General features: G+C 32.2%; 1 protein-coding gene across 1 annotated transcript; it reads right to left on the bottom strand.

Moving 5' to 3' along the window:
• Positions 1-232: 232 nt before the first annotated feature.
• Positions 233-27430, bottom strand: LOC132751355 (probable C-mannosyltransferase DPY19L1). The gene is made up of 21 exons (XM_060741519.1): positions 27152-27430; positions 25229-25253; positions 24761-24848; positions 22698-22835; positions 21545-21665; positions 20830-20923; positions 17340-17397; positions 16532-16623; positions 16017-16089; positions 15192-15296; positions 14423-14509; positions 13842-13898; positions 10849-10929; positions 9815-9916; positions 9260-9331; positions 5157-5255; positions 4574-4693; positions 4038-4212; positions 1754-1853; positions 1296-1421; positions 233-461 (listed from the first exon to the last, which is right to left on the bottom strand). The coding sequence occupies exons 1-21, from the start codon at positions 27321-27323 to the stop codon at positions 305-307; spliced, it is 2142 nt and encodes a 713-aa protein (XP_060597502.1). The 5' UTR covers positions 27324-27430; the 3' UTR covers positions 233-304.
• Positions 27431-27515: the final 85 nt, after the last annotated feature.

Here is a 27515-nt window from a genome sequence, read left to right as displayed (position 1 = left end):
TTTCGAGGGTTGTCTTTAGAACTGTTGTAAGTCCTTCTTTATATCATATAAATTACTACAGTTTTTTCAGTCAACCCTCTGTGTCTTTTCTCCAGATGAACTAGTGGAGGAATACACAAGGTGACCACTCATGCATTACAACAGGCATAAGTGGGCATCTGGATAGAATCACTGACTAATCAGTTTCCTAACATGAAAAAATCTGTAAATCATTAACAATGAAGTAAAAAAGTTTTACTAAAACTTACTTCACTTACTATTAGGATCTTAACTTTACAAACTTAATGTCATAACAAGATATATTCTACTTCAACACTTTAAGGACTTGATAAACATTATTCTTGAACACCGTTTTAAAATGTGGCCCAGGGTTGTCTTTCATTTTAGTACAAGCTGGAGTTGTCTCCCCTCTGTTTTCTTCATCTTCAATGTCCCAAATCTCTGCCATGCTACATCCTTGTCTGTAATGGATTAAGCATTTGTGCAATGGTTAAGTTTATAATCTGCTAATGAAAATATTTGAAAACTTCTTGAATAATTTTATTCTACAGCCATCTATATAAACCCATACTGACATCTCATAGTTAATAAATTGTTAGTAATTTTATTTTGGTGGAAAGTCTGACTGATATAGAATAAACTTCATTCCAGGAGGAACAATATATCTGCTGATGGACCTCCCCATTTCAGGATTTTTTATCATCATAGATGGCAAGAATTAAATATTTAGTTTTCAGTGTTATGCCCCTTATCTAATATCCGCACCTAGTCAAGATAAGCAAGTATTTCAAGTTTGAATAATGGGCTTCAATAAAGTTTTTTACATGACAACCACAACAACCCCCAAAATAGCTTGTTTTTTTCTTTGAAACAGACAAGCTAAAATTGTACAACATGCAACAACATATTTATGTTGTGCCCTAGAATCAAATCCATAAGCTTCACAAAATTTGAAAAATCAACCTTTAAAGCAAACAAAGGTTGTCAGTAAGACAACATGCTTGACAACAGGCATTTTCAGAAACTAGAGCCTGTATAATGTAGTTCAAAAAGGGCCATAATTCTGTAAAAATCCATGTCAGAGTTATGGCCCTTGGTCAGTGACCTATTATGCTCTGAAATAAGGGTGTGAAGTAACAACCCATTCTCTTCAGTAGTTTTTGATACACCAACTTGCACCCAAAAACTTAACCAAAGTGTGATGCCGATCCAACACATATAATATCTTTCTCTTTTCTCTGAATAGGCAAGCTAAAATGGCATAGGTTATAAATGGTACAAGTAAATGATCATACCTAGATCTCCGAACACACCATGAGTCCTCTAGTATAGCATAGTCAGCTTGTAAAGCTAGTAAATTCTTCTTCACTTCAGCTAATGGTTTACGACTGTACATAGTATATACTTTCTTCGTTCTTTCTCTACAACAAACAATATAGCAATACTTAGTAACAGGTCCAAACAATTTGATTCTTCTTTTATTTTTCTAGATAATGTTGAACTAGTCATTGTTTTTGTTAACTTTAAGACAATTGATCCTTTATTTCCTTTTTTTATTTGCTGAAAATGTAAACTATTAGGATCCATGTTTTTCTAAAAGGGCATGTTAGACAAAAGTCATGCATTGTTTATTTCATTTGCAAAACCTGGCACAATAAAGGTCTAAAGAAGTTTACAAAAAAAACACAAATCATTCAAATTCATATGTCCACTGCCAAGAAAAGCATGACAAAATTATTAATATATTAATTACCTGAGACCAGCATCTTCATAATGTGGATGGTTTACTATCGGACGACCTGTACACAGTTTAATTGTTGCCATGGTTGGCATAGGACCAGCAAATACAGCATCTGTAACAGTAATTCAATATGAGAAATCATTTTTATATCTTAAATCATTATACACCAATTTCATTAAAGTACAATTTATATGTACATCTAATTAGGTATCTATGGGCCAAGGTAGAACCAATAACCAACATATAGCTAGCAGGATAGAATGTACAAAGACATTCTATCCTTTGTTTGGTATTCAAACCCAAAATAAATTAGCTGCAAGAGGTACTTTTATTACATGTTTTGCAGTAGATTACTGAATTATAACGGTTAATTATATTCTGATAATTTCACAGCAATGATTACCAAATATAATTTCACAGTAGCCGAACTATATTTGGCGTAAAAATAAAATATTTATCATTAATGAATGTTTTTTTCAGCGGAAATGTAGTCAATCATAATAAAAATGTACGTGATAACTGTAGTTCGTAAATATTTACGAACGTTGTGCTGAAAAACATCTAAAATCTAAAAATAATCATGGAATTATATTTTGCTTCAACATTGTGACGTCATTATTTAATGACGTCATGAAGATAAGAGCATGACGTTACGCGGCAAAAATCAGTAAAATGGTGTAAAAATCGTTAAAAATCATGAAATAAACAGAAGATCAAATAATATTGCACTCGTGAACCCCAGCTATTATATTTTCACTCGTGGTTAGCCACTCGTGAAAAATATTGCATCTGGTGTTCACTCCGTGAAATATTTTTCGATCTTACACTGAAACAAACAAATATCCTCTATGTAATTACTCTTAGCTAATGGAAAATAGGTTACACTCATGTAACCTGTGCAGATCAAGATCAGTGGGCAAACATGTACTTTCTGATCATGGTCTGAATTGTTAATTCTAAATCAGTACAATATTTTGAAATTACCCCAAAATGATGAATGGATTTGTGCAGATTGAAAGATGTACAAGTCTGTTTAAGATAATTAACATCGTATGGATTAAACAGTGTTATTTATTACAGAAGTGCTTGTCAACGTTTAAGAAGAAGAAAACATATCTCACTAATTCAGGGACAGCAAAATTAACTGTCAATATTGCCCAGGCTTTTCCCCACGGCCTGTACCGATATGTGAACTTCTTCCAGAATAACATAATAAATATCATAGGGACACATAAACAAGAGCTGTCCGTAAGACAGCGCGCTCGACTTTTTTATTGCTTGCCAATAAAAAAAGTTTTTGCAGTAAAAGGCAATACAAGAATCTCTGTATTTTTAAAGTGAACTAGTTGTTTGATACCCTTGAATATTACAGCAATGTTTATATGACATAATTTATGGTAAAGTGAACAAGTGGATAGGAATGAATTTTTTTAGATTTTTTAAGTTTTTTAGTGCTTGCCTATAATACAAAACATTGACAGTTAAGGGCCATAATTCAAATAAAATCTTTGACAGAATTACCTTCTCCTGGACATGTTTGGGAATCATGATTGTAAACAAGTATTCCAACTTTCAAATTAATATCTCAAACAGTTCAGTCAAAAAGTGGACTGGTACTAAAAACTTAACCAAGATTCTAAGTCGATAAAAGGCCTTAATTTTTAAAACAAAATCCTTGACAGAGTTACCTTCTCTTGCGTACAGATGGGGGTAATGATGTGAAATAGCATTAAAAGTTTCAAAGCAACATCTCAAAGGGTTAAGGCAATAAGTGGATTTTACCCATATTCAATGTATTTTCTAAGTCAAAAAGGGGCATAATTCTGTCAAAAACCTTGACAGAGTTATGTCCTCTTGTCTGTTGATGAAGGTCGTGATGGTAAACAAGTATGGTCAGTTTCAAAGCAATACCTCCAATGGTTTTGAAATAAAGTGAGGTGGTACAAAAAACTTAACCAAGCTCAATACACTTTCTAAGTCAAAAAAGGGCCATAATTCTGTCAAAAACCTTGACAGAGTTATGTACTCTTGTCTGTAGATGGAGGTTATGATGGTGAACAAGTATGGTAAGTTTCAAAGCCATACTTGTAATACTTCTGAAATAAAGTGGGGTGGTACGAAAAACTTAACCAAGGTGTGACGCCAACGCCGACGCCGGGGCGAGTAGGATAGCTCCCCTTTTCATAGAAAAGTCGAGCTAAAAATTGCTTTAAGTGAATCAGACAAGCAAGTTTAAATTGGATTTTGACAATTATTAGTGTTCAAAACTGCTGAATCATGTAAAACCCAGGCATACTTGTAGGAGTTTTAGCTTTCGTCCACTCAACAAGCTCCTCTAATGGCATATTACTGAATTCTCCCAGAATGCTCCACTGATGTTGAAGGTTAGAGAGACCCTGAACTGTCATACCTGCCAGTAAGGCAGTCAATATGGCATATTGTTTCTCTTTGCTTCCAAGCCAACCAAAAAACTGAAAACAAACATGATATACCTTCATTTAAACTACAATAGGAAAACTGTAATACTGACTGATTACTACCATGATGAAATTGTAAAATTGATAAGACCTGTGACACAGAATAAAGTAATTTATAATACAGTTCATTCTCTCTTGGATTTGTTAAAGTAAAATAACCTCTGATAACTTTGTTTCTAAAGTCTTTTCGCCTAAAACATCGTAATATTTAGATGAGGTAAGTTCTAAATCCAAAGAAAATTAACAAGGGACACAGGATAAAGAATGAACCACATAAAATGTATACTTTTAATACATAAATTTAAGAGCATAACTGTAAAAACATGTTACTTAATAGTAAAACACTGTAACATACCTGTCTGGAAGCTAGTAATGATGTCATAAGGCACAGATGTGGTGTCCAGAACAATTTTAATCTCATTATAATAACAGCCATCATAGTAAAAGCTATCAGTTGGAAGAAATGATAAACAACCTGTAATTGAAAAATGATTTAAATATAATTATATAAAATACATTTTAAATTCTTTCCAAATTTGCTTTTACTTACAGATTTTAGTTAGAGCGAATAAATTACTATAACATATATACAATCAGTTCAATAAAAACAAACGTTTTCTTCAGCTTTTGACATTTTGTTTTCTTCAGAAAAAATTGATGTTTATAAAGTAAAAATGATGCAATGCCCGTTTAACTATATGCTAAGTGAAATGTGACGTTAAAGCAACATAAAACAGAACCTTTAATACAGCAATATACAATACAATATACATAGAATATGGATCTGCACATTTGATACAAAAATATATTTTTTTAATATTTTTTTTATATAAACATATTTGAAAATCAAGGAAAACCTACAGAGGCTTTAAATTTAAATGATTAAGTGATAATGGACATACTAAATAACCATGTAAGAATAAAAATTTTGGTATTACCTCAGCATTAGGTTTACTTCTATTAGGAATATCAGTTTGCAGATCTTTGCCAGGTTCACTGCTTGTTTTAACCCAGGCGTTATATTCTGTCTTCAACAACTGTAATATATATCTATGTATTCAATTATGTGTAACTCATGTTTGAATATCATACTAGAAATGTGTCATCATGCCACGGATGCCCCAGCATGCAGCCAAAATTTCAAATGTTATAATATTTAGTTCCAAATTTGTTTGCACAAATTATTTTTTTCATTCTAAGTTCAAAGCCTTAAAACTTTTCAATGTTAACAATGTTCAAGGCACTGAAATTATTCAGTCTTAACCTTTTGTAAATTGCATATTGCATATTTGTAGCCAACATAATGGCTATATACATTTCCACAAAAGTATGAGTGCTGAAACTGAAAGTTCAAAATTTTTCCAACATTCAGGAAAGATAAGTTTGTCTAAAATCATTGAACCACGACCAAATTCAAACTTAAACTGCTTATTCCTAAGATGTATCTATATTATTTTCAAAGTGAAAGGGACATAACTCTGCCAAAAAATCATCGAACCATGACCAAATTCCAACTTGACCTACGCATTCCTTTGACATATCCATATGTCAATTTTGAGTTGAATATGTAACACTGTTGGGTTGATAATGAACAGAAACTGTAAATTTCATATCATTTTCAAAGTGAAAGGGACATAACTCTGCCAAAAATCATTGAACCATGAACAGATTCGAACTTGGTCTGCGCATTCCAAAAACATATCCATATGTCAAATTTGAGTTGAATGTGTAATATTGTTGGGGAGATAATAAACGGAAACTGAAAATTTCATATTATTTTTAAAGTGAAAGGGGCATAACTCTGCCAAAAATCATCAAACCATGACCAAATTTAAAATTGACCTGCGCATTCCTTTGACGTATCCATATGTCAAATTTGAGTTGAATGTTTAATACTGTTGGGGAGATAATAAACAGAAACTAAAAATTTCATATTATTTTCAAAGTAAAAGGGGCATAACTCTGCCAAAAATCATCGAACCATGACCAAATTTGAACTTGACCTGCGCATTCCTTTGACGTATCGATATGTCAAGTTTGAGCTAAATGTGTTGTACGATTGGGGAGATAATGAACGGAAACTGAAAATTTCATATTATTTTCAAAGTGAAAGGGGCATAACTCTGCCAAAAATCATTGAACCATGACCAAATTTGAACTTGACCTGCGCATTCCTTTGACGTATCCATATGTCAAGTTTGAGTTGAATGTGTTGTACCATTGGGGAGTTAATGAACGGAAACTGAAAATTTCATATTATTTTCAAAGTAAAAGGGGCATAACTCTGCCAAAAATCATCGAACCATGACCAAATTTGAACTTGACCTGTATTTTCTCATGACATATCAATATGTCAAGTTTGAGTTGAATGTGTTGTACCGTTGGGGAGATAATGAACGGAAACTGAAAATTTCATATTATTTTCAAAGTAAAAGGGGCATAACTCTGCCAAAAATCATCAAACCATGACCAATTTCGAACTTGACCTGTATTTTCTCATGACATATCCATATGTCAATTTTGAATTGAATGTTTTGAACCGTTTGGGAGATAATGAACGGAAAATGAAAATTTCATATTATTTTCAATGTAAAAGGGGCATAACTCTGCCAAAAATCATCGAACCATGACCAATTTCGAACTTGACCTGTATTTTCTCATGACATATCCATATGTCAAATTTGAGTTCAATATGTGCAAGGGTTATTAAGATAATGTACGGAAACTGATGATGACGGAAGGACGGAATGACGGAACAGGGTAACACTATATGCCCCTGCCATTATATGGCGGGGGCATAAAAATGTGGGCAGATCAAGAGCTATACAACAAACTGCACACTCGACTTTCTTAGTGTTTGATAATAAGAAAAGAGACATATCTCTGTAAAATGGCTAACTCAAGAGTTATGGAACCTAAGCCCATCTTGTTTAAGAATCACAGAGAACAAGTGCATGAAGTGTGTAAACTTTCAACCCATTCCCTTTTTTGAGATACCAACTTCCACTCAAAAACTTAACTGAAGTATGACACCATTAAAAGAATGTGTACAATAGCTCTCCTTATTCCTTGTAGTTGAGCGAAACAAGAGCACTGCATGCTGTGTAAAGCTTGTCTGCTAAAACAATGTATGTTAAAAAAGAGCAAAATCCAACAATATAGCTTTCAGATTGATAATCTTTATCAAACTGCTGTGATATGTCATGATAAGCAAGCATTCCAAGTTTCACATTGACATTTTTAACATAATCAAATTGTTTCAGTAATGGGCTATATGATTGAAATACTGTTGGAAAAAGGCGTAAAATGAAACAAACAAACAAACAAACAGTAATGGGCTACACTAAAGGTTTTGCATAACAACAACACTGCCACAGCAATCATGATAGCTGGCCTCTTTCTTTAAATAGTCGAGCTTAGAGCTGAATTGTGATAAAAATAGGTAGAGCTCCAGTTTTGTAGCTTTAATTTCAAAAGATGTTGTGCTTAAGTGTTACTGAGATTAATATACACAACACTAAAACTGATTCTGTAATCATCCAAATAATTAATATGCAGATAATTTTGACAGAGCAGAATAACTTTATTAAAGTATCATCTCAAATGGTGCATATACAACAAACAAGAGGGCCATGATGGCCCTGAGGTCGCTCACCTGTATATAGCCCCCCCCCCCCTCACACACACACACACACCCATAAGAAGATGTTTCATGCTAAACATCTAAGCTCTAGCTCATTGGGCTTTTTAAAAGAAGATTTTTTTAAGTTTTTACTATACACATATAGTTAAAAACAATGACACCCCTGGGGCGGGGCCAGTTTTGACCCCAGGGCTTTTATTTGAACAAACTTTGTAGACACTTACTAGAAGATGTTTCATGCTTAAGATCTAAACTCTAGCTATTTGGGTTTTTTTTAAAAGAAGATTTTAAGTTTTTGCTATACACATATAAGGAAAATCAATGACCCCCGGGGCGGGGCCAATTTTGACCCCACAGCTTTTATTTGAACAAACTTTGTAGACATTCATTAGAAGATGTTTCATGCTTAATATCTAAACTCTAGCTATTTGGGTTTTTTCAATGAAGATTTTTTAAGTTTTTGCTATACACATATAAGGAAAATCAATGACCCCGGGGCGGGGCCAATTTTGACCCCACAGCTTTTATTTGAACAAATTTGGTAGACACCTATTAGAACATGTTTGATGCTAAATATCTTAGCTCTAGCTCTTTGAGTTCTTTAAAAGAAGATTTTCTAAGTTTTTACTATATGCATATAGGGAAAATCAATGACCCCCTGGGGCAGGGCCAATTTTGACCCCAGGGCTTTTATTTGAACAAATTTGGTAGAAACCTATTAGAACATGTTTGATGCTAAATATCTTAGCTCTAGCTCTTGAGTTCTTTAAAAGAAGATTTTTTAAGTTTTTTACTATATGCATATAGGGAAAATCAATGACCCCTGGGGCAGGGCCAATTTTGACCCCAGGGCTTTTATTTGAACAAACTTGGTAGGCACTCATTAGAACATGTTTCATGCTAAATATCTTAGCTCTAGCTCTTTGGGTTCTTTAAAAGAAGATTTTTTAAGTTTTTACTATATGAATATAGGGAAAATCAATGACCCCCTGGGGCAGGGCCAATTTTGACCCCAGGGCTTTTATTTGAACAAACTTGGTAGACACTCACTAGAAGATGTTTCATGCCAAATATCTAAGCTCTAGCTCTTAGGGTTTTTCAAAAGAAGATATTTAAAGTTTTTTCTTTCGGTTGCCATGGCAACCAGAGTTCTGCATGGAATTAAATTCTTTGAACAATTTTGAAAGGTGACCACCAAAGGAACATTCCTGTGAAGTTTGGATGAAATTGGCCTGGTGGTTTATGAGGAGATGTCATTTAAAGTAAAAGTTTACGGACGACGGACGGACGACGACGGACGGACGGACGACGGACGGACGCCGGACGAAAAGCGATCACAAAAGCTCACCCTGTCACTTTGTGACAGGTGAGCTAAAAAGTTATAGAAAATTTACTTACCTGATAAGTAACTGTTACTAGGACTATCAACACAGCTGGGGCTAATAATGTTTTCAAGATTCTTCCAGGAGTCTGTTTAAAGAAAAAGAAAACATTACCATGAAGGTGTTAACATTTTAATCAATGGAACAATTAACTGTCCAAGTTCCTTGATTAAGTACATTAATTTGTTCACATTTTAATAACAGATATATAATAATTTGATCAAATTTTATTTATAGGTTCAATAGTTTGTTCACTTTTTATTTATAGGCATTATTTATTTTGTTCACACAGTATTTGCATTATTTTTTATTTCATGCATGTAATACAAACATTGCATAGGTTTTAACTATGATAGAAAAATATATTATTGAGCTTATTTCTGGATATATTTGAATTTAATCTTGACATAACAATACTTGATTGAAAGAAGCTGGGGAAGTCCATCTAAGAAATTTCGCAGGTTAACATTTTAATATACTAAATGAAAGGTCATAGTGGGAGAAAAAATAGATCTACATAATTTGGCCCAAGGAAAGTGCTATACATATATAAATCAAATTCCATATATACCTCTGCCTCCATAAAGTCAAACTCTGCTGCACAAGTATACAACATCGTATGAAAGTTTTTAAAATCTGAGAATTTACTTCGGAATATATCCCCAATATGAGCCTGAAATGAAAGAAATTACATTCTAAGTTTCAGTAGGTTTTAAATCTTAAAAATATATTCTAAGACATAAATTCTACAAACATGTGGAAGAAATATAAAAGAAGTTACTTTAGTGTATCCAATGAAAACGCTGTATTTCTTAAAAATTGTGTGTGTTAATTTTCATAGAAGAACAAAAGTCGATACTATATCAAATTCCGTTCATAGTCGCCATCTATTTTTCATAGTACTTCATAGAACCGCGTAGTGCCGTAATTAAGTGAATAATAATAAGGCCAAATAAAGCTGGACACTAAGTATGTCGCTATCGCTCCCGTCAAAGTTTCTAATTTCTGTAGAACAGCACGGATGAACACTAACATATACGTAGAAAAGCTCTGTAGATTTTTTAATGAAACTATAAAATAAGCAAAACTAATATATATATAATGTATATCATTTCCATCAAACTAAACTTTCTGAGCTCATGTTTATTGTGGATTGATGTCAATATGAAGGATTATGTCCACTATGAGCATGTATCATATGCCATTTCGGTATTTTCTCTAATAATGAAATAATGATGATAAAGTGGGAAAAAACCTCTATGATCACAAAATGTTCAAAAGATAAACAGACGGCCACAGTTTGTTATATTTATTATGAAATTATCTGAAATTAGTTGATATTACCTGAAACAAGTCAATATTTCCTAATTCACTAAGCCAGTAATCCTTAGATTACTAGTCATGTTAACTAATTGACCACATGAAATTTAGAATGTTATTCATCCCCTGACAATAATAGTATTAATCATTACACCACCTTAAAACAAGGGGAATTGTACCTTTAGAAATGCCATTAAGCAAACTCCAAAGTCAAGACATACATGTATGTCATGCAATCAAAATTTTTCAGAAATACAACAATTTTGGACTAGTTTTAATACTTACATCATCTTCTATACTAAACAATTTTGCAACAACAAACTTGAATCCAACTGTCCCTACACCCAACATGGCTCCTTGACTAATCTATAAATAAATCCAACGTAAATAATTCAGATTAAAATAATGCAAATGCAATATAAATCACATACAACGTCTACTTTTAGTAAGAGACCACTAAATGTATTTTTGAAGGTTTGTTTTGCTATCAACAACATGTACTACATACCTTGTGTAACTTTCAATGATTAAAGACAAAAAATCATCCTGCACTATAAAGAAATGAAGAAAAGATCACAAAAAAACACAAAGCGCCAAAGAAAAAGTTACAACAATTCCATGTAAAACTGTGGTATGTTCCATACTTATTGAATTCAATATACTTTCCTCAAAAGAAGCAAACAAACCTTCTTTCAATAATATGTCATATCAAACAATTTTTGCATTCAAATTAGTAATACAATACTAAAAAAAGTACCAAAGAACACTAATTTATACAACACTACTCTGATATCATGATAATCTTTAACAGTGTAACAGTTGTGCATTTCTAAACTGTTTATTATTCAATGTAGTGAACAGGAACTAAAATTATATATAATATTCAGTTTCAGTTTCAAACAAAGTGTTACGATTTATATACTTCAGCAAATTAAAACAAGAGGGCCATGATGGCCCTGAGGTCGCTCACCTGTATATAGGCCCCCAACCCCCACCCCCACCCCTCCAACGTTGCAGGGCCAATTTAACCCAAGGGCTTTTATTTGCACAAACTCGGTAGACACCCATAAGAAGATGTTTCATGCTAAACATCTAAGCTCTAGCTCATTGGGCTTTATTGAAAGAAAATTTTTTTAAAGTTTTTACTACATGTATACACATATAGTTAAAAGCAATGACACCCCTGGGGCCGGGCCAGTTTTGACCCCAGGGCTTTTATTTGAACAAACTTTGTAGACACTTACTAGAAGATGTTTCATGCTTAATATCTAAACTCTAGCTATTTGGGTTTTTTCAAAGAAGATTTTTAAGTTTTTGCTATACACATATAAAGAAAATCAATGACCCCCGGGGCGGGGCCAATTTTGACCCCAGGTCTTTTATTTGAACAAACTTTGTAGACACTCACTAAAAGATGTTTCATGCTTAATATCTTAACTCTAGCTATTTGGGTTTTTTCAAAGAAGATTTTTTAAGTTTTGCTATACACATATAAGGAAAATCAATGACCCCCGGGGCGGTGTACCAATTTTGACCCCAGGGCTTTTATTTGAACAAACTTGGTAGACACCTATTAGAACATGTTTCATGCTCAATATCTAGCCATAGCTCTTTGATTTCTTTAAAAGAAGATTTTTTAAGTTTTTTACTATATGCATATAGGGAAAATCAATGATCCCCCGGGCGGGGCCAATTTTGACCCCAGGGCTTTTATTTGAACAAACTTGGTAGACACTTATTAGAACATGTTTCATGCTAAATATCTTAGCTTTAACTCTTTTGGTTCTTTAAAAGAAGATTTTTTAAGTTTTTACTATATGCATATAGGGAAAATCAATAACCCCCTGGGGTGGGGCCAATTTTGACCCCAGGGCTTTTATTTGAACAAACTTGGTAGACATCTATTAGAACATGTTTCATGCTCAATATCTTAGCCATAGCTCTTTGAGTTCTTTAAAAGAAGATTTTTTAAGTTTTTACTATATGCATATAGGGAAAATCAATGACCCCCCGGGGCGGGGCCAATTTTGACCCCAGGGCTTTTATTTGAACAAACTTGGTAGACACCTATTAGAACATGTTTCATGCTAAAAATCTTAGCTCTAGCTCTTTTGGTTCTTTAAAAGAAGATTTTTTAAGTTTTTACTATATGCATATAGGGAAAATCAATGACCCCCCGGGGCGGGGCCAATTTTGACCCCAGGGCTTTTATTTGAACAAACTTGGTAGACACTTATTAGAACATGTTTCATGCTAAATATCTCAGTTTTAACTCTTTTGGTTCTTTAAAAGAAGATTTTTTAAGTTTTTACTATATGCATATAGGGAAAATCAATGACCCCCCTGGGGCGGGGCCAATTTTGACCCCAGGGCTCTTATTTGAACAAACTTGGTAGACACCTATTAGAACATGTTTGATGCTAAATATCTTAGCCATAGCTCTTTGAGTTCTTTAAAAGAAGATTTTTTAAGTTTTTACTATATGCATATAGGGAAAATCAATGACCCCCCGGGGCGGGGCCAATTTTGACCCCAGGGCTTTTATTTGAACAAACTTGGTAGACACCCATTAGAACATGTTTCATGCTAAATATCTTAGCTGTAGCTCTTTTGGTTCTTTAAAAGAAGATTTTTTAAGTTTTTACTATATGCATATAGGGGAAATCAATGACCCCCCGGGGCGGGGCCAATTTTGACCCCAGGGCTTTTATTTGAACAAACTTGGTAGACACTCACTAGAAGATGTTTCATGCCAAATATCTAAGCTCTAGCTCTTATGGTTTTTTAAAAGAAGATATTTAAAGTTTTTTCTTTTGGTTGCCATGGCAACCAGAGTTCTGCATGGAATTAAATTCTTTGAACAATTTTTAAAGGTGACCACCAAAGGAACATTCCTGTGAAGTTTGGATGAAATTGGCTTAGTGGTTTATGAGGAGATGTCATTTAAAGTAAAAGTTTACGGAAGGACGACGGACGGACGCCGGACGGACGAAAAGCGATCACAAAAGCTCACCCTGTCACTTTGTGACAGGTGAGCTAAAAATAAATTCAGATTCTGGTCATATAGCAATGTTCCTATAGGACTAAGACCTAAAACACATCCAGTGCATTATATGAGACAAAAGAAGGCATCTGAGTAGAACCACCAACCTTCCTAAGCTAGCTGAAATGCTTTCTAATATGAAGGAATTCAAAGATCCTTGCACAGAGGTTCAAGATCAAACTGTTGTTTTAAGTATAATTATGTAATAGAAGCTAAAGGTATAATAATTACCTACCCATATTAAAGGGCGTATACGAAGAGTCTCAAGCACTGGTTCTATATACACTATACTCTGAAATAGTAAAACATTAAGTTTATTATTCATTATTCAATCATAAAAACTAATATTCAGCCAAGGTTTTAAGTACATGTGTACTAGATTATCAAATACCCAATTTTAATACAATACTTTACATCTTTCATTCTAAATAAAAATGAGGCTTGTTTACACCACGATTATGATAATTTGTTTATTTGATTTATAATTAAAGGCTTTGAAACTTTTAAAATGTCAGATATACCTATCTCATTACTTTGAAAACAAGGGAAATCAATGTTTATCATTTCTGCCTCTCTAGTGAATGTAAAGAGATTGTGAAATATAGAAGGCATTTTGTGATTATGAATTTACTTTGCACAAAAGTCACTTGTTTTACACCTTAAATAAGTTAAAACAAATTGCTTTTTACTTTTAAAGTTAACATTGCTTTCCCTTATTTTCATAGAAGAAGTAAAAAGAGAGACAGAACTACATGTACTCAAGTTTTGATGACAAGATAGGATTTTGTTTATTTAGGGAGAATGAGGAATACTTACAGTAATTGTCAGCAGACCAGAGAAAAAGAATGAGGTCAATAACATCTCGTTGCCAAACAGCAGAACATAGCTTACAATAAACCCACTCTGCAAAGCAATAACAAACATGATAATGCACAAACAAGTTAATTCATCAATCAAGCCCCCAACCCTTTAGGGCAAGGGTATTTAAAACAGAATTATCACATTTCGCAATCTGACAGTCTCCTCAAGATGGGTTTTTCATTTTGGTTTTCACACTGTTAGGCTGAGATGATGCAATTTCTTGCATATCAGACAGGATTATCTCTGTTTACTGGTGCTAGAGAAACCTGTCTTACACCCCCATGTAAGACAAGTTGCGTGCTTTAAATGACGTCACTGTCGCGCACCTTTAATGAATGAATTGCATTTTTAGGATGACGTCATTTACTGTTATGAATCAAAGTTGTAAGTTCTTACGCTACTATAAGAAAAAAGTGTGTAATGAGATTATCAGTTTTGGTAATTTCTGTTCTGAAAAAAAAAAAGATATGTAATATGCAAGAAAAATAATAAAACACAGGCTGTTGGTACAGACAGGAATATCTAGCTCTTGGGTAACTGTTTAGCGGAAACTCTGCAGAGCCTTGTTACCACCATAAACTGTTACCCTTGAGCTAGATATTCCGGTCTGTACCGGCAGCCAGTGTAAGATTCTTATATTCATATTACTTTAGTTTAGCATTATTTACAAAATCAATTTTAATTTACTGTTTAGTAGTTCCATGAATTGCATATGTATACATACCCCTATTCCAAGTAGAAAAACTTTCATTTTACGGGATCCAATATAACCTAGCACATATGTGGCAAAAACTGCAATCATTTCTGTTAGTAGGGCGAATTGAGCAAACTGAAAATACAGCCGAAAATTTGTAAAATATAAAATACCAAATATATGTGGGAAAAACATATAGGCTGCCATAAATATTGTTTTGGAACCTGTTAATCTAACAAATTTATTTTCTTAATCATCAGTATTTAAGAATACATGTAATTTATTGTTTAAAACACATCTTAAGACTGTAAATGTCAGTCTAGAATTAACTTTTTTTTGCTTTTTCTTCATTTATATTGTTTATATTCAAATAGTGTCATGTACTTCAGATCTGTTTTATCCTTTTCCAGGGTGTTTGTTTTGCATCACATTGGATATATGTCTTGCACAAAAAAACCTTTATTTCCTTCACGTGTGAGTGCCATTTAAATCCACTTTAACACAATTTTGGCAATATCTCAGCTGTCCCATCTACCTGGAACTTTACTGAATAACTAACCAGTAATTGATGATTTCACAACTTATCGTACATTTTTGAATTAACAGTGAGAGACAAATGACTATTTTACTCAACGTCTGTGATCAATTTTTATATAAAAAATTTCACCAAGCCTGCAGATCAAAACAAGCGACTCTGTACTATAAATATCAAGCTCTTCTCATTGAGTTAATTGGTAGACAGCTTCGTCACTTTATTATAAAGCTAACAATAGCAATAATATAACTTCTAAAAAGGGTAGAGTGAGACAGCCTTTATCATTATTCTTACAATTATAATAAAATACTAATGTTTACCTGCCATGGTAACATGAATAAAATGGTTGCTATGGCAATAGGTAGACTGTGTTTAAATGTTGGCGCTGATGTCCTGAAATGTATTACATAATGCCAATATTGCTCAAAATATGAATTAAACTTATTAAAATTTAGATATGAACTAAGAGTAAAAATTAGTAATTTTATAGAATGTATTGTTTTTTTTCATTACCTGTCAATTAAAACTGCTTTACATTCATTAATTGCAATATTCACTTTTTGCTGTATTTCACATTTTATTATTATGTGTAATATTTATTGATAGTTTGAGCTTCATTTATTAGGCATAATTTAAGCATAATTATGACTTAAAGAAATAAAGAGAAATAAAAAAATGTTTATTTACTCTGTAAATGTACACACATTGCAAAATTTTTACAAAACAAAATTATCAATGAATCTAAAATTTACTTTTTTTCTCTCAAAGACGTCATAATTACAATGGTAAAAAATATATATCATAAACATGCAAACACAATAGATCAATGTTATACCTGAGAAGATGGGTGACTAAAAACATCTGAATGACAAGAAACGGGTAGGCAAAACTTTCTCTTAATGGTGGTGTCCACTGTACTCTTGTTGCCTGAAGAAAGAAATATCACTTTTAATACCAGTACTTGTTTTTTATGAATTATCTTTCAATAACATTATTTATGCCATCTTTATTTTTCTTTTTATGTTTTGACTTCATAAAAAGTAAGCACTCAAAATTGAATATTGAAGAGTTTTGCATTTGTTGTTTGCAGTTAAATAATAAAAGTATTTTGATGTCAACACACATTGAAATAATGATGCAAAGACTGCACTACTTATCTAACTATAAGATGAATGAGAAAAACTAGAAGTCAAAATCTGATATTCAATTTATTCTCCTATAAAAAACCAAAATGGCTTTAATTAAATATGTATCTTTATTACAAAGAATTCACAACACTACAATGCACTAGTGGAATGCATCTTTAAGAGTTCCTGAAAATTTATGAAATAGTGAAAACAATGCTTATCTTGTACATTCTGCATCAAATTTTTTGTTATTGTTCCTAATAAAGAAAGTCACATGACAAAATATATTCTCAAAGAAGATTATAAGAACATTCTTATATTCTAAAATCTTATCACAAATTTTGTTATGACCAAATTTGTAATATTTATCATAGGTCAATAACATGTTCACCAAAATAACATAGCTTTCCATTGTGATCTGTTGACAACATTCATGTTACAAAACTGTTAAGATATTGTTGACATACATACATGTACATTTATACACATAGAATTATGTAAGTGTAAAAACCATACCTCGCCGTGATTAAAGAAAAATGATGCCACTGTTAGTATCCCTCCAAACATGCTTCCACTGTAAACAAACAGTCAAACCAACATGTAAACCCACTATACTAAATGCAAACCAGATTGTAATCACACTTTTCAAAATCCCAACCCATTTGTGATCAATATGTTTTAGAATCAAACCAGATTGTAATCACACTTTTCTAAATCCCAACCCGTTCGTGATCAATATGTTTTAGAATCAATCCAGATTGTAATCACACTTTTCTAAATCCCAACCCGTTCCTGATCAATATGTTTTAGAATCAAACCAGATTGTAATCACACTTTTCTAAATCCCAACCCGTTCGTGATCAATCAGTTTTAGTTTCAAACCAGATTGTAATCACATTGTTTTAAATTCAAACCAATTCATCATCAAACTGTTTTTATATTCAACACCGATTGAAATCACACTGTTTCAAAGTCTAACCAGACTGTAGCAAAACTGTTTCAAATCAAAACCAGTGTATAATCACACTGATCTAAATTCAAACCTGGTTGACATCACACTATTATTCATTCAAAACAGGTTGTAAATTCAAATCTGAATGTAATCACAATGTTTTAAATTCAAACCAGGTTGTACTCACACTGTTCTAAAGTTTAATCATGTGTTATCCCACAACTGCAAACTTAAAACACATGTGAAACATTTATCATAAATAAAACTCAACAATATATGTAACATCACAACCTCAAACTTTGAACACAAATAATCCCACAATTTTTAACCTAAAACATATAAATAGTATACAAGAAGGGCCAAAATCCTCACTAGAGGGTACGTAGTATACAGTTATTTCATGGGTGTTTTAGGATCAGTTAAAACTGTTGCCCCGACGTATCAGCGTTGACATTTGGAACTTTTGCCAGAGGCTACTATGTTCTTAAACAGACAAGAATAGTTTAAGCTGTTTTTTAGAGGACTATCAAAGGACCATTCCTATTGAGTTTTATAAAAATCTACGAACAACCAGCGTGATACCAATGGCACACCTTGAATCCTTACTCAACAAATAATGTACAATTAAAATTTTACACTTCAAACAATTATCTTATATTGTATTCTGATGGTTTAAAATTAAAATATGGTGTCATATTACTAACAATTAAAATTTTAAGTATAAAAAACTTTAAAAAATAAAAACTTTGTAAGCGGACAGTAATCAATCAAAAACTTATATAATATCTTTTCCCATGATAAAAAGTTTAAAATATTCATACATGTAATTAAATTTAAAACATATATTGTCACCCAGGTGCAGTAATGGGTTAACTCCTATTGCATTTTTATAGGAGTTAACCTGTTACTGCACTAAGGTGACAATAATAATCCCATATAAAACACATACATGTATCATGATTTTTGTCAGAATTAAATTCTACTTAAAAAAAATCAATCCCACAAGTTTTATAAATTGTAAAAAGAAACACAAACAAGAGCTGTCCGTAAGACAGCGCGCTCGACTTTTTTATTGCTTGCCAATAAAAAAAGTTTTTGCAGTAAAAGGCAATACAAGAATCTCTGTATTTTTAAAGTGAACTAGTTGTTTGATACCCTTGAATATTACAGCAATGTTTATATGACATAATTTATGGTAAAGTGAACAAGTGGATAGGAATGAATTTTTTTAGATTTTTTAAGTTTTTTAGTGCTTGCCTATAATACAAAACATTGACAGTTAAGGGCCATAATTCAAATAAAATCTTTGACAGAATTACCTTCTCCTGGACATGTTTGGGAATCATGATTGTAAACAAGTATTCCAACTTTCAAATTAATATCTCAAACAGTTCAGTCAAAAAGTGGACTGGTACTAAAAACTTAACCAAGATTCTAAGTCGATAAAAGGCCTTAATTTTTAAAACAAATCCTTGACAGAGTTACCTTCTCTTGCGTACAGATGGGGGTAATGATGTGAAATAGCATTAAAAGTTTCAAAGCAATATCTCAAAGGGTTAAGGCAATAAGTGGATTTTACCCATATTCAATGTATTTTCTAAGTCAAAAAGGGGCATAATTCTGTCAAAAACCTTGACAGAGTTATGTCCTCTTGTCTGTTGATGAAGGTCGTGATGGTAAACAAGTATGGTCAGTTTCAAAGCAATACCTCCAATGGTTTTGAAAAAAAGTGAGGTGGTACAAAAAACTTAACCAAGCTCAATACACTTTCTAAGTCAAAAAAGGGCCATAATTCTGTCAAAAACCTTGACAGAGTTATGTACTCTTGTCTGTAGATGGAGGTTATGATGGTGAACAAGTATGGTAAGTTTCAAAGCCATACTTGTAATACTTCTGAAATAAAGTGGGGTGGTACGAAAAACTTAACCAAGGTGTGACGCCAACGCCGACGCCGACGCCGGGGCGAGTAGGATAGCTCCCCTTTTCATAGAAAAGTCGAGCTAAAAAACAGACTTCATGTAGATACAAATATTTTAAATTAAATGTAAGACGTGCAATGATTTAATCACAGAGTGACATTTTACTTTCAATTAAGTATAAATTAGAAACATGCCAAGATTTTAAGCCCAGGTGATCTGATCTAAGTGAAGTAAGAAGTGAATAAACCAATAATAAGTGAAATTTTCAGTACCAGCATTCAGCTTAACCCTTAACCTTCCAATTTGCCTTTACCATCAGTACAGTGCCAGGCCAGCCTGTACATCCCTGCAGTCTTGTTAGTTTTTCTATTCTAATATGTTCTTCTATGACATTAAAATCCCTTAAACTTTCAATAGAGCGATCAGTCTTAATTCAAAGCTTAGCAAATTATTCCATCCTACAAAGTCAGCAAGTTTTAATCCATAACCTGCTGAATTTCTTAAAATGGACCAGTCCACCTTTCATTTTAGAAACTGTCTATTATCAATTCAAGGGATATCAAGTTGGAATTTTTCAGTCAGTTGACCAACAATAAAGAGCATAAATATCTAGGCTGGCCTCACTCTGAACATGTGGCAAAGGCTAATTGTCTTTGGCTCAAGCAAGATTAGGGTTGAGAAAATCATGTATCCCATACATCAAAAGCTTGAACAAGTTTTGGCAAACTTAGGTAACATGACATTATCATGTTTCTATATATACAGACCAGACTTTGCAACACTACAGGAAAACTTTTGAAAAAAACAAAAATTGAAATTTATATATAGAAATGTTATCATTAATATAAAATGAAAACTTGTTAATTTTTCTTATCTTTTCTTATTTTTCATAGATAAATCATGCACAACATTTTGTAATGATAACAGGCATTCTCTTAAATTGATTGACATGTTTGTTTGGCAAAAATTACAGTGACTGACTGACACTATGCTATACAAAATTGCTGAAATTTGTCAAACATTATCCAAGCTTAAGACGAGAGTATCACCTTCAGATAAGGACCTTATAAATCAGAATCAATCAGCACAAATATTTCCCAAAAGTTTAACACCCACAATGCAGTGCTACACTTACCTGAGGTAGGTGCCGAACAGAAAGAATATGGACATCATCATTCCATTCAATATGAACACATGTTCCACATAGAAATATGACGGCTCACCCAAACCTGAATGTACAGTATTTGGTTTAATCATAACATGTGTACATCAAATACATGTTTGCTATGTAATTGCCTCTCTTTTAAACGTCGGTAAAGAATAAGAAATCAGAAGCCTATGAAAACCAGAAATAATTTGTTTTATATATGTATTACTTACATGACTAGATAAACAAAATTATCAATCAACTGTTGATTATATGTCAATTTGTTTTAGATCGAATGTGTTTTAAGATATAAGATTGTTGAAATACTCTTGAATCTGTTCCTAGAAAAAACAAGTACTACATGTAAAGTTTTTGCTCATGGAAACAACAGCTTGCCTTTGACAGGGTTTGAACCTATGTGGCTAGCAATCCTTAGATGTTAGCCATGCCACCACTAATATCCCATCATTTATCTACTCTTCCTTAAAACTGGTAGTTTAGTGTAACTTATCGCTTATGTTACATGAACCAAACCTGTAACAGTGGGTATGTAAGTAAACAATTTTTTTTTATAAATTATTTAGCATGCAAAACATTTGGGTTTTTATTAATAAAGTACCCACACATGTAAATTTTCATGGGTGACCTTTATGCATATGGAGAATAACAAGGAATGGAAATTTTATTGATCTATTCAACAAACCTTCGCAACTTTGGACGGGACTAAGACCTTCTCCACGATTTACACGCCAACACATTTTTGTAGGTCTATTAAATGCTGCATTAATAGCTTCATATGCTCGATAACCAATAGCTAAAGCTACCTACAAAACACAGATATGACAAATATATCTAATTAAATATAGTTAGATATTCAATTTATAACGGAAAAAAGTTTAACTTATGATTCACAGAATGATGTAAATAAATTCTTCTTAGATTTCTGATATATGTACAGTATATTGATCAGAAGATCCAATTAATAAGATTAATGTGATACTTCAACTTAAAGTTATTTAACTATGAACAAAAAAATTATGTAAAATCAAGTGATTATTTATTTTCTACAGTTGATAATATGATAGTTTTATGATATTAGTTATAATGATTTTTGACAGGTTATATGGCCCTTTATAAACTATTGTTTGGAAATATAACCCAAGCCACTAGGTGAGGGTTATATTGCAAACATCTGTTTATATAGGGCCATATAACATGTCAGAAATATTTATAACAAATTTATAAAACAGCAAATAAGCATCTTTTTTTTAGAGAAAAAAGTGAGATTCTTCGTAAATTAACAGCAGCTGTGTATATAAAATTTTATAATATGTTACAATTATCCATTGCATAGCAATGTTACAAACATGCAGTATTATAAGAATACATGACTGTATATTTATCAATTATCTACTGTATATACTAATTTAGAACAATTAATGGTTGAACCATCTAAAGCAATAGATATTTAAATTAAAACTAAATCCAAATTTATTTCAATAAAATGACAAAACAAGTGGATTTTTAAAACAATTCACATGTAACTTTGTCTGGCAAAATTTCTTTGATGGAAAAGTCAAAGTCCCCTTCCCCAAGTTTAAATCAATCTATGTGCCCTATGGTGTATTATTTTAAGTTATCAAGCAGGTAGATACAAGTAGAACCACATACATTACAAGCTTGTTGAGTTGCCACCTCACATTAAATAATTCAAGTTCATGACATTGTTGGAATCCAAAGCAGTGAGAGGCAACAGATTTATATTCAGTGACATACTTGATGTATGAAATACCTTAACTCTCTGCCATGGTGGCCCTAATATGATACAATAATGAATTCCGGTGAGTTCAACTTACCTCTGGGTATAAGTTAAATCTTTTAAGAGTATTAATTGTGAGAGGAAACTCTGTGATGTTGTCATTCATGACCTGGTATAAACCATCTGTAAATGTTGGTGATTCTATCATAGTCTTGTAGTAAGAGTAGTACAGACCCTACAATATAAAACAATATTCTTTAATCGTCACTTGAATAGAAGACTCGTGTTGATAAGGATACAGAGTAGCATTTTAGTGGAATAAGGTATTTCGAAATCAAAATACTATTACTTTGCAGCCACATATGCAGTCACTAGGTCTGATTTTTTTCCACAAGTGGAAATGAAAATCCCCCCCCCCCCCCCCACACACACACAAAGGAGCATTTATAATGCCTGCAAGCACAGTCAAGCAGAATTAATTTTTCCCTCCCCTCACCATGATGCAACTTTTCCATTTCCATGATCTTGCCATCATTTCATCCCCCCAAAAAGCACTGCTTTGTAAATATTATCTTTTACCACCTAAATAGAACAAAAGAAAAACCAAAAACCAATTTTTCAGCAAGTATGACATAATTACAAAAAAATTTGGAAAGGAAAAATGCAATTGAGCAGAGTTTAAGCCAAGAAGACTTTATAAAATATTAATCCATGTAAATAAATTATAATAAACACTTGGCTAGAGTTAAAGCAAAGAGCCTTTTGTAAAATATTAATCCATATAAATTAACAAACAAAATAAACAAGCATCTGTTAATAACCTTGAGGTCATAGATGGAGACAACGTTCAATAATTATGTTCAGAAGAATGCCATTACTGTTATTAAACATGTAACATGATCCGAACATTGCATGCTCCCAGTCTGTTAAAGCTACATTTAAACCTATCATGTATCAAAGGTGTGTGAAACCTACGCCATACCCTTGTCAATAACAATAGTTTAATCTCTACATCAAATCAACATACATCAACGATAGCATTGTAAATTTTACTAGATATGAATCAAAGAGTAATAAATTATACAATTAAGGATATTTACTAACAGTTTTAAAACAAAAACCTTTATCATTAAAAGATAACCACAATAGTATAACCAGTGAAACATAAAAATAAACATCCATTTAAATACATGGAATGTTAATAAACATTTTGGTATTATGACAATTCTTTAATTATTTGTTGTTTTCTTTTCTAGTCAAAAGGCTTATTTCTTTAAAATAATTCTAATTAGTTAAAAAATACATTTGATGACAGTAGTTAAAATGTGGCTTAAAATAAAATGTATGTGAATTTTTATGATCGAAGATTCATGAAAGAAGTACATGTATCTAGTAATTTATTTTACAATTTAAGAATTCAAATGAAAAGGTTTCTTATGTTCTTCTAGTGTATGCAAGACTTGAGGCCTTTTGGTATTCTAATCTAAAACTATTTTTTTCTACAAATAAAAAGGAAAAAATTGTTTAAGTTAAAATATCATTAAATTGTTTGTTTTTGTTTTGAGACTATGTTTGTACAATGCAATGGTGAGCCATTACGCACAGATATATCCAAATTCTGCTTGACAATTGAAAGCATTTGGAATAATGTGAACCATAACAATTAGGTAGGCTCTGAATCAACGGTTTCTAAGCCATAAATCAAGTTATCTATGCTCCATAAATCAAGTTATCTATGCTCCATAAATCAAGTTATCTATGCTCCATAAATCAAGTTATCTATGCTCCATAAATCAAGTTATCTATGCTCCATAAATCAAGTTATCTATGCTCCATAAATCAAGTTATCTATGCTAAAACTTAATCACTTAAAAGCAAAGTTTTTGTTTGGGAAATATAAGTCAGTTTTTCTGGAGAAGGAAGACCATAGAAGCCCCTCATTGCATTATTTCAGGCAAGATTGATACCAAAGAAGAACCACTGACCTCTAGCAAGCTAGCTAGACGGCTTTCTAGCATCATAAGATCCAAAGTCCCTGGCAGTGTTTAAGCCAACAGCAGTGTGGGCATTGTGTTTAAAACATATTCAGCACTAATCTATGCATGGTCCAACTGTAATTCAAAAATATCTACTGAAATTGATGAAAATCTGTAAGCATACCATTTCTGTTCTAAAGGCGAGCTCTCTCTCTAGTGTTGACAGATGGGAAAAATGTCTATCTCTTTCAAACATATTAGCTATGTGATTTCTGAAAACAAAATGTAAAAAACATTTACATATTAATAATATCAAAAAAAAATATTTAGTGTTCACAATCGAGCTTAAACATATTCATTTAAGCTCCATAAATCATTGCGAAACAAATTCTTGATTCTTTACTCATACCTGTCATTTATAACTGATATTAGATAACAAAATATTTTCAGTGTGATTGAAAGATATACTTAATTATAGTACATCAGCACAATATATGCAACTTCTATTGTCAGAGCAAAATTAACTGACTTTGACAGGAAATTCCACAGTATTACAGCAAGTTATAAATACTTATAAATATAAGCCAAATCCAAGTATTCAAGTTCAAATATAAATATGTTTAATAATTTTTGATAATAATAAATTATTTACCTGTGACAAAATCCAATCACCAAAGCTGCAAGATAAAGAATAGCTACTCAGTACAGATTAAATTTAACTTAAATATATATACAATCTGACATCACAGTTTCAATTCATAACAGAAAAAAAGTGAGTTACAGAGTTAATTAGCCATAATTCAATAACAAATGTTTTTTATCACAGTCATTTGTAACCTGCTGGTATTAATATTCACATGTTGGAGAAATAAAATTAGCAAATCTTTTCTTTGACTGAGGTACAGCTGTCATCGTAAAAATGATATCATTTAAAAAAAAAATTATTAATTTGAACAAATTCATATTATTGGCTCACTAGGAAGTTGGCTCATTAGGAAGTGGCTAGCCGTACCGGCCAGTACGGCTAGCCAAAAGTTCTAGCCATACATGAGTCACGTACTGCTAGTCTGGACACACTGCATTGTCTAGTCGTACGGCACTTTTCAAAATTATATGAAAGTCGAAAATGCATATGTTTTTTATGGTTTGAACGAGGATTTTAACCAGGAAACAGCAATTGTCTTCGTATTTTTACTTTTTTAGAGATGTTGGCTAAATACAGAATCATATTGATCGTTGTCATCTCCAGATGGCGTGTTTAGGTGCAGTTAAATAACATTGTAATATATAATTATTATAAAGGTCCTTTTTTGGTTCAATAAGTTTAATTTTCAACACCTTTAATAATGAAAAAGCACTGAAAATAATTGTTGTTGTGTTCTGATAATTGCGTCAATTACTGACAGTAGAAGTTTGTCCATCATTATACAGTAAGGAAAGTTTGCATTTTCCGTATGTGAAATGCATTCTAAAAGTCCTAATAAGTCTCTGTACTATAGGCTTTAATTTAGGCTAATTGATTTTGATTTTATGTTCAAAATTTATCTATTTAAAAATACAATTATAGCAATTGCTATAAGTTGCTCATATTTTTTTCAATGTCCCAAACATGTGAACTTTTTTCAATGATCAAGTGGGAGATTTTTCTTCAAAAAGAGGGAGATTTTAGAATTTGCAATAACCAAAGAAGGAAGTTCTGAAATCAAAAATGGGTAGATTTCTTGAATTTGTAAAAATACCCCTTCTTTTAAGAAAATTCTTTGAAAATATGGCTGCAGAAAGTGGTAGTCTCCCGCTAAAAGTGGGAGATTTCACATGTATGATGTCCTATTTATTTATTCATTCCATTCTGTTCATGCCGTTATGAAACAAGCTTCTTTGGCCGTTATGATTATTCATTCCATGTGCTTAAATTTATCAACAAAAATTGATTTAATAATTCATCTTTATTACAAAAAAAACAACAACAAATCTTATATAATCATAAAAAACAAAAACATTATAACTTAAACTATTTATTATTTAATCATAGTTACTTTGCATACGCATATACAATGTACTTTGTATAGTGCGTTATGTCACTATAATTGACACTTTTATTGATAAAGTTTAGGGACAAACGCAGGTCCTTGGTTAAAATCCTTGTTTCAAGACGCAAAAGAACATATGCATTTTCGACTTTCATATAATTTTAAAAAGTGCCGTACGGCTAGAAAGTATACAGTGTGTCCAGGCTAGCTGTACATGACTCACATACGGCTAGAACTTTTGGCTACTTCCAATAACTTAATTTATGATAGCTCTTCATTATGGAGACAACCGGATCTTTCAGTGGTGCTTATTGTCTCAAGTGTAAAGAACCATTATAATTCTTATTCAGGAAGAAAAATAAATTTGAACTTCAGGAAATACTTGCAATTATATTATTTATTGAAATAAAAACAAGTTGTCAAAATTCTTCCAATAAGTACAAGGGAAAGTTAAATAAAGTTTTTATTTTTTAATTCACGACAAGCTATTATAATTATGATAGACAGAAGAACAAATAAGTCGAGTAGAAGAAAATGATGCCTACCCAATGCAAACAAGCAAATCTTGTACAGTACTGAGTTGGCATTCCTCTTAGAATGTTCATCATCTTTTGACTTTGCTTTCCCGCTTAATTTTGGTCTATTAGTTGCTTTACTAGAACTAGATTTTCCATTTGAAGCATCGGTACTTTGGGCATTTCGTTTCTTTGCAGCCATTGTTGATGTCGTGTAATTGACAGATGACTGGTTCTCCGATCGCAATATACAAGGCTTGTCTGCGACATAGTAATTGTAAAACTGCAAACCCGTCTAAAATTCAATTAACCATTTCCGCTCGTTTCAACACGCACCTGCTTACGGAAAATACCTTATATGGAAGTTTCCGTCGTGTCTCAGGGTAACAAGGAA

This window comes from Ruditapes philippinarum, unplaced genomic scaffold (assembly GCF_026571515.1).
Source record: "Ruditapes philippinarum isolate M1 unplaced genomic scaffold, ASM2657151v2 ctg468_1_1_1_1, whole genome shotgun sequence".
Lineage (NCBI taxonomy): Eukaryota > Metazoa > Mollusca > Bivalvia > Venerida > Veneridae > Ruditapes > Ruditapes philippinarum.
This window is presented reverse-complemented; position numbering and strand designations above follow the sequence as displayed.

Excerpts from the sequence above, each read along its gene's own strand:
- LOC132751355 (XM_060741519.1), bottom strand. The coding sequence starts at position 27,323 with ATGGCTGCAAAGAAACGAAATGCCCAAAGTACCGATGCTTCAAATGGA. Across the intron at positions 9,917-10,848 it reads TGTTTAGTATAGAAGATGAT|GCTCATATTGGGGATATATT; the intron begins GTAAGTATTAAA and ends CTTTCATTTCAG. Across the intron at positions 4,213-4,573 it reads CATTACTAGCTTCCAGACAG|TTTTTTGGTTGGCTTGGAAG; the intron begins GTATGTTACAGT and ends GTTTGTTTTCAG.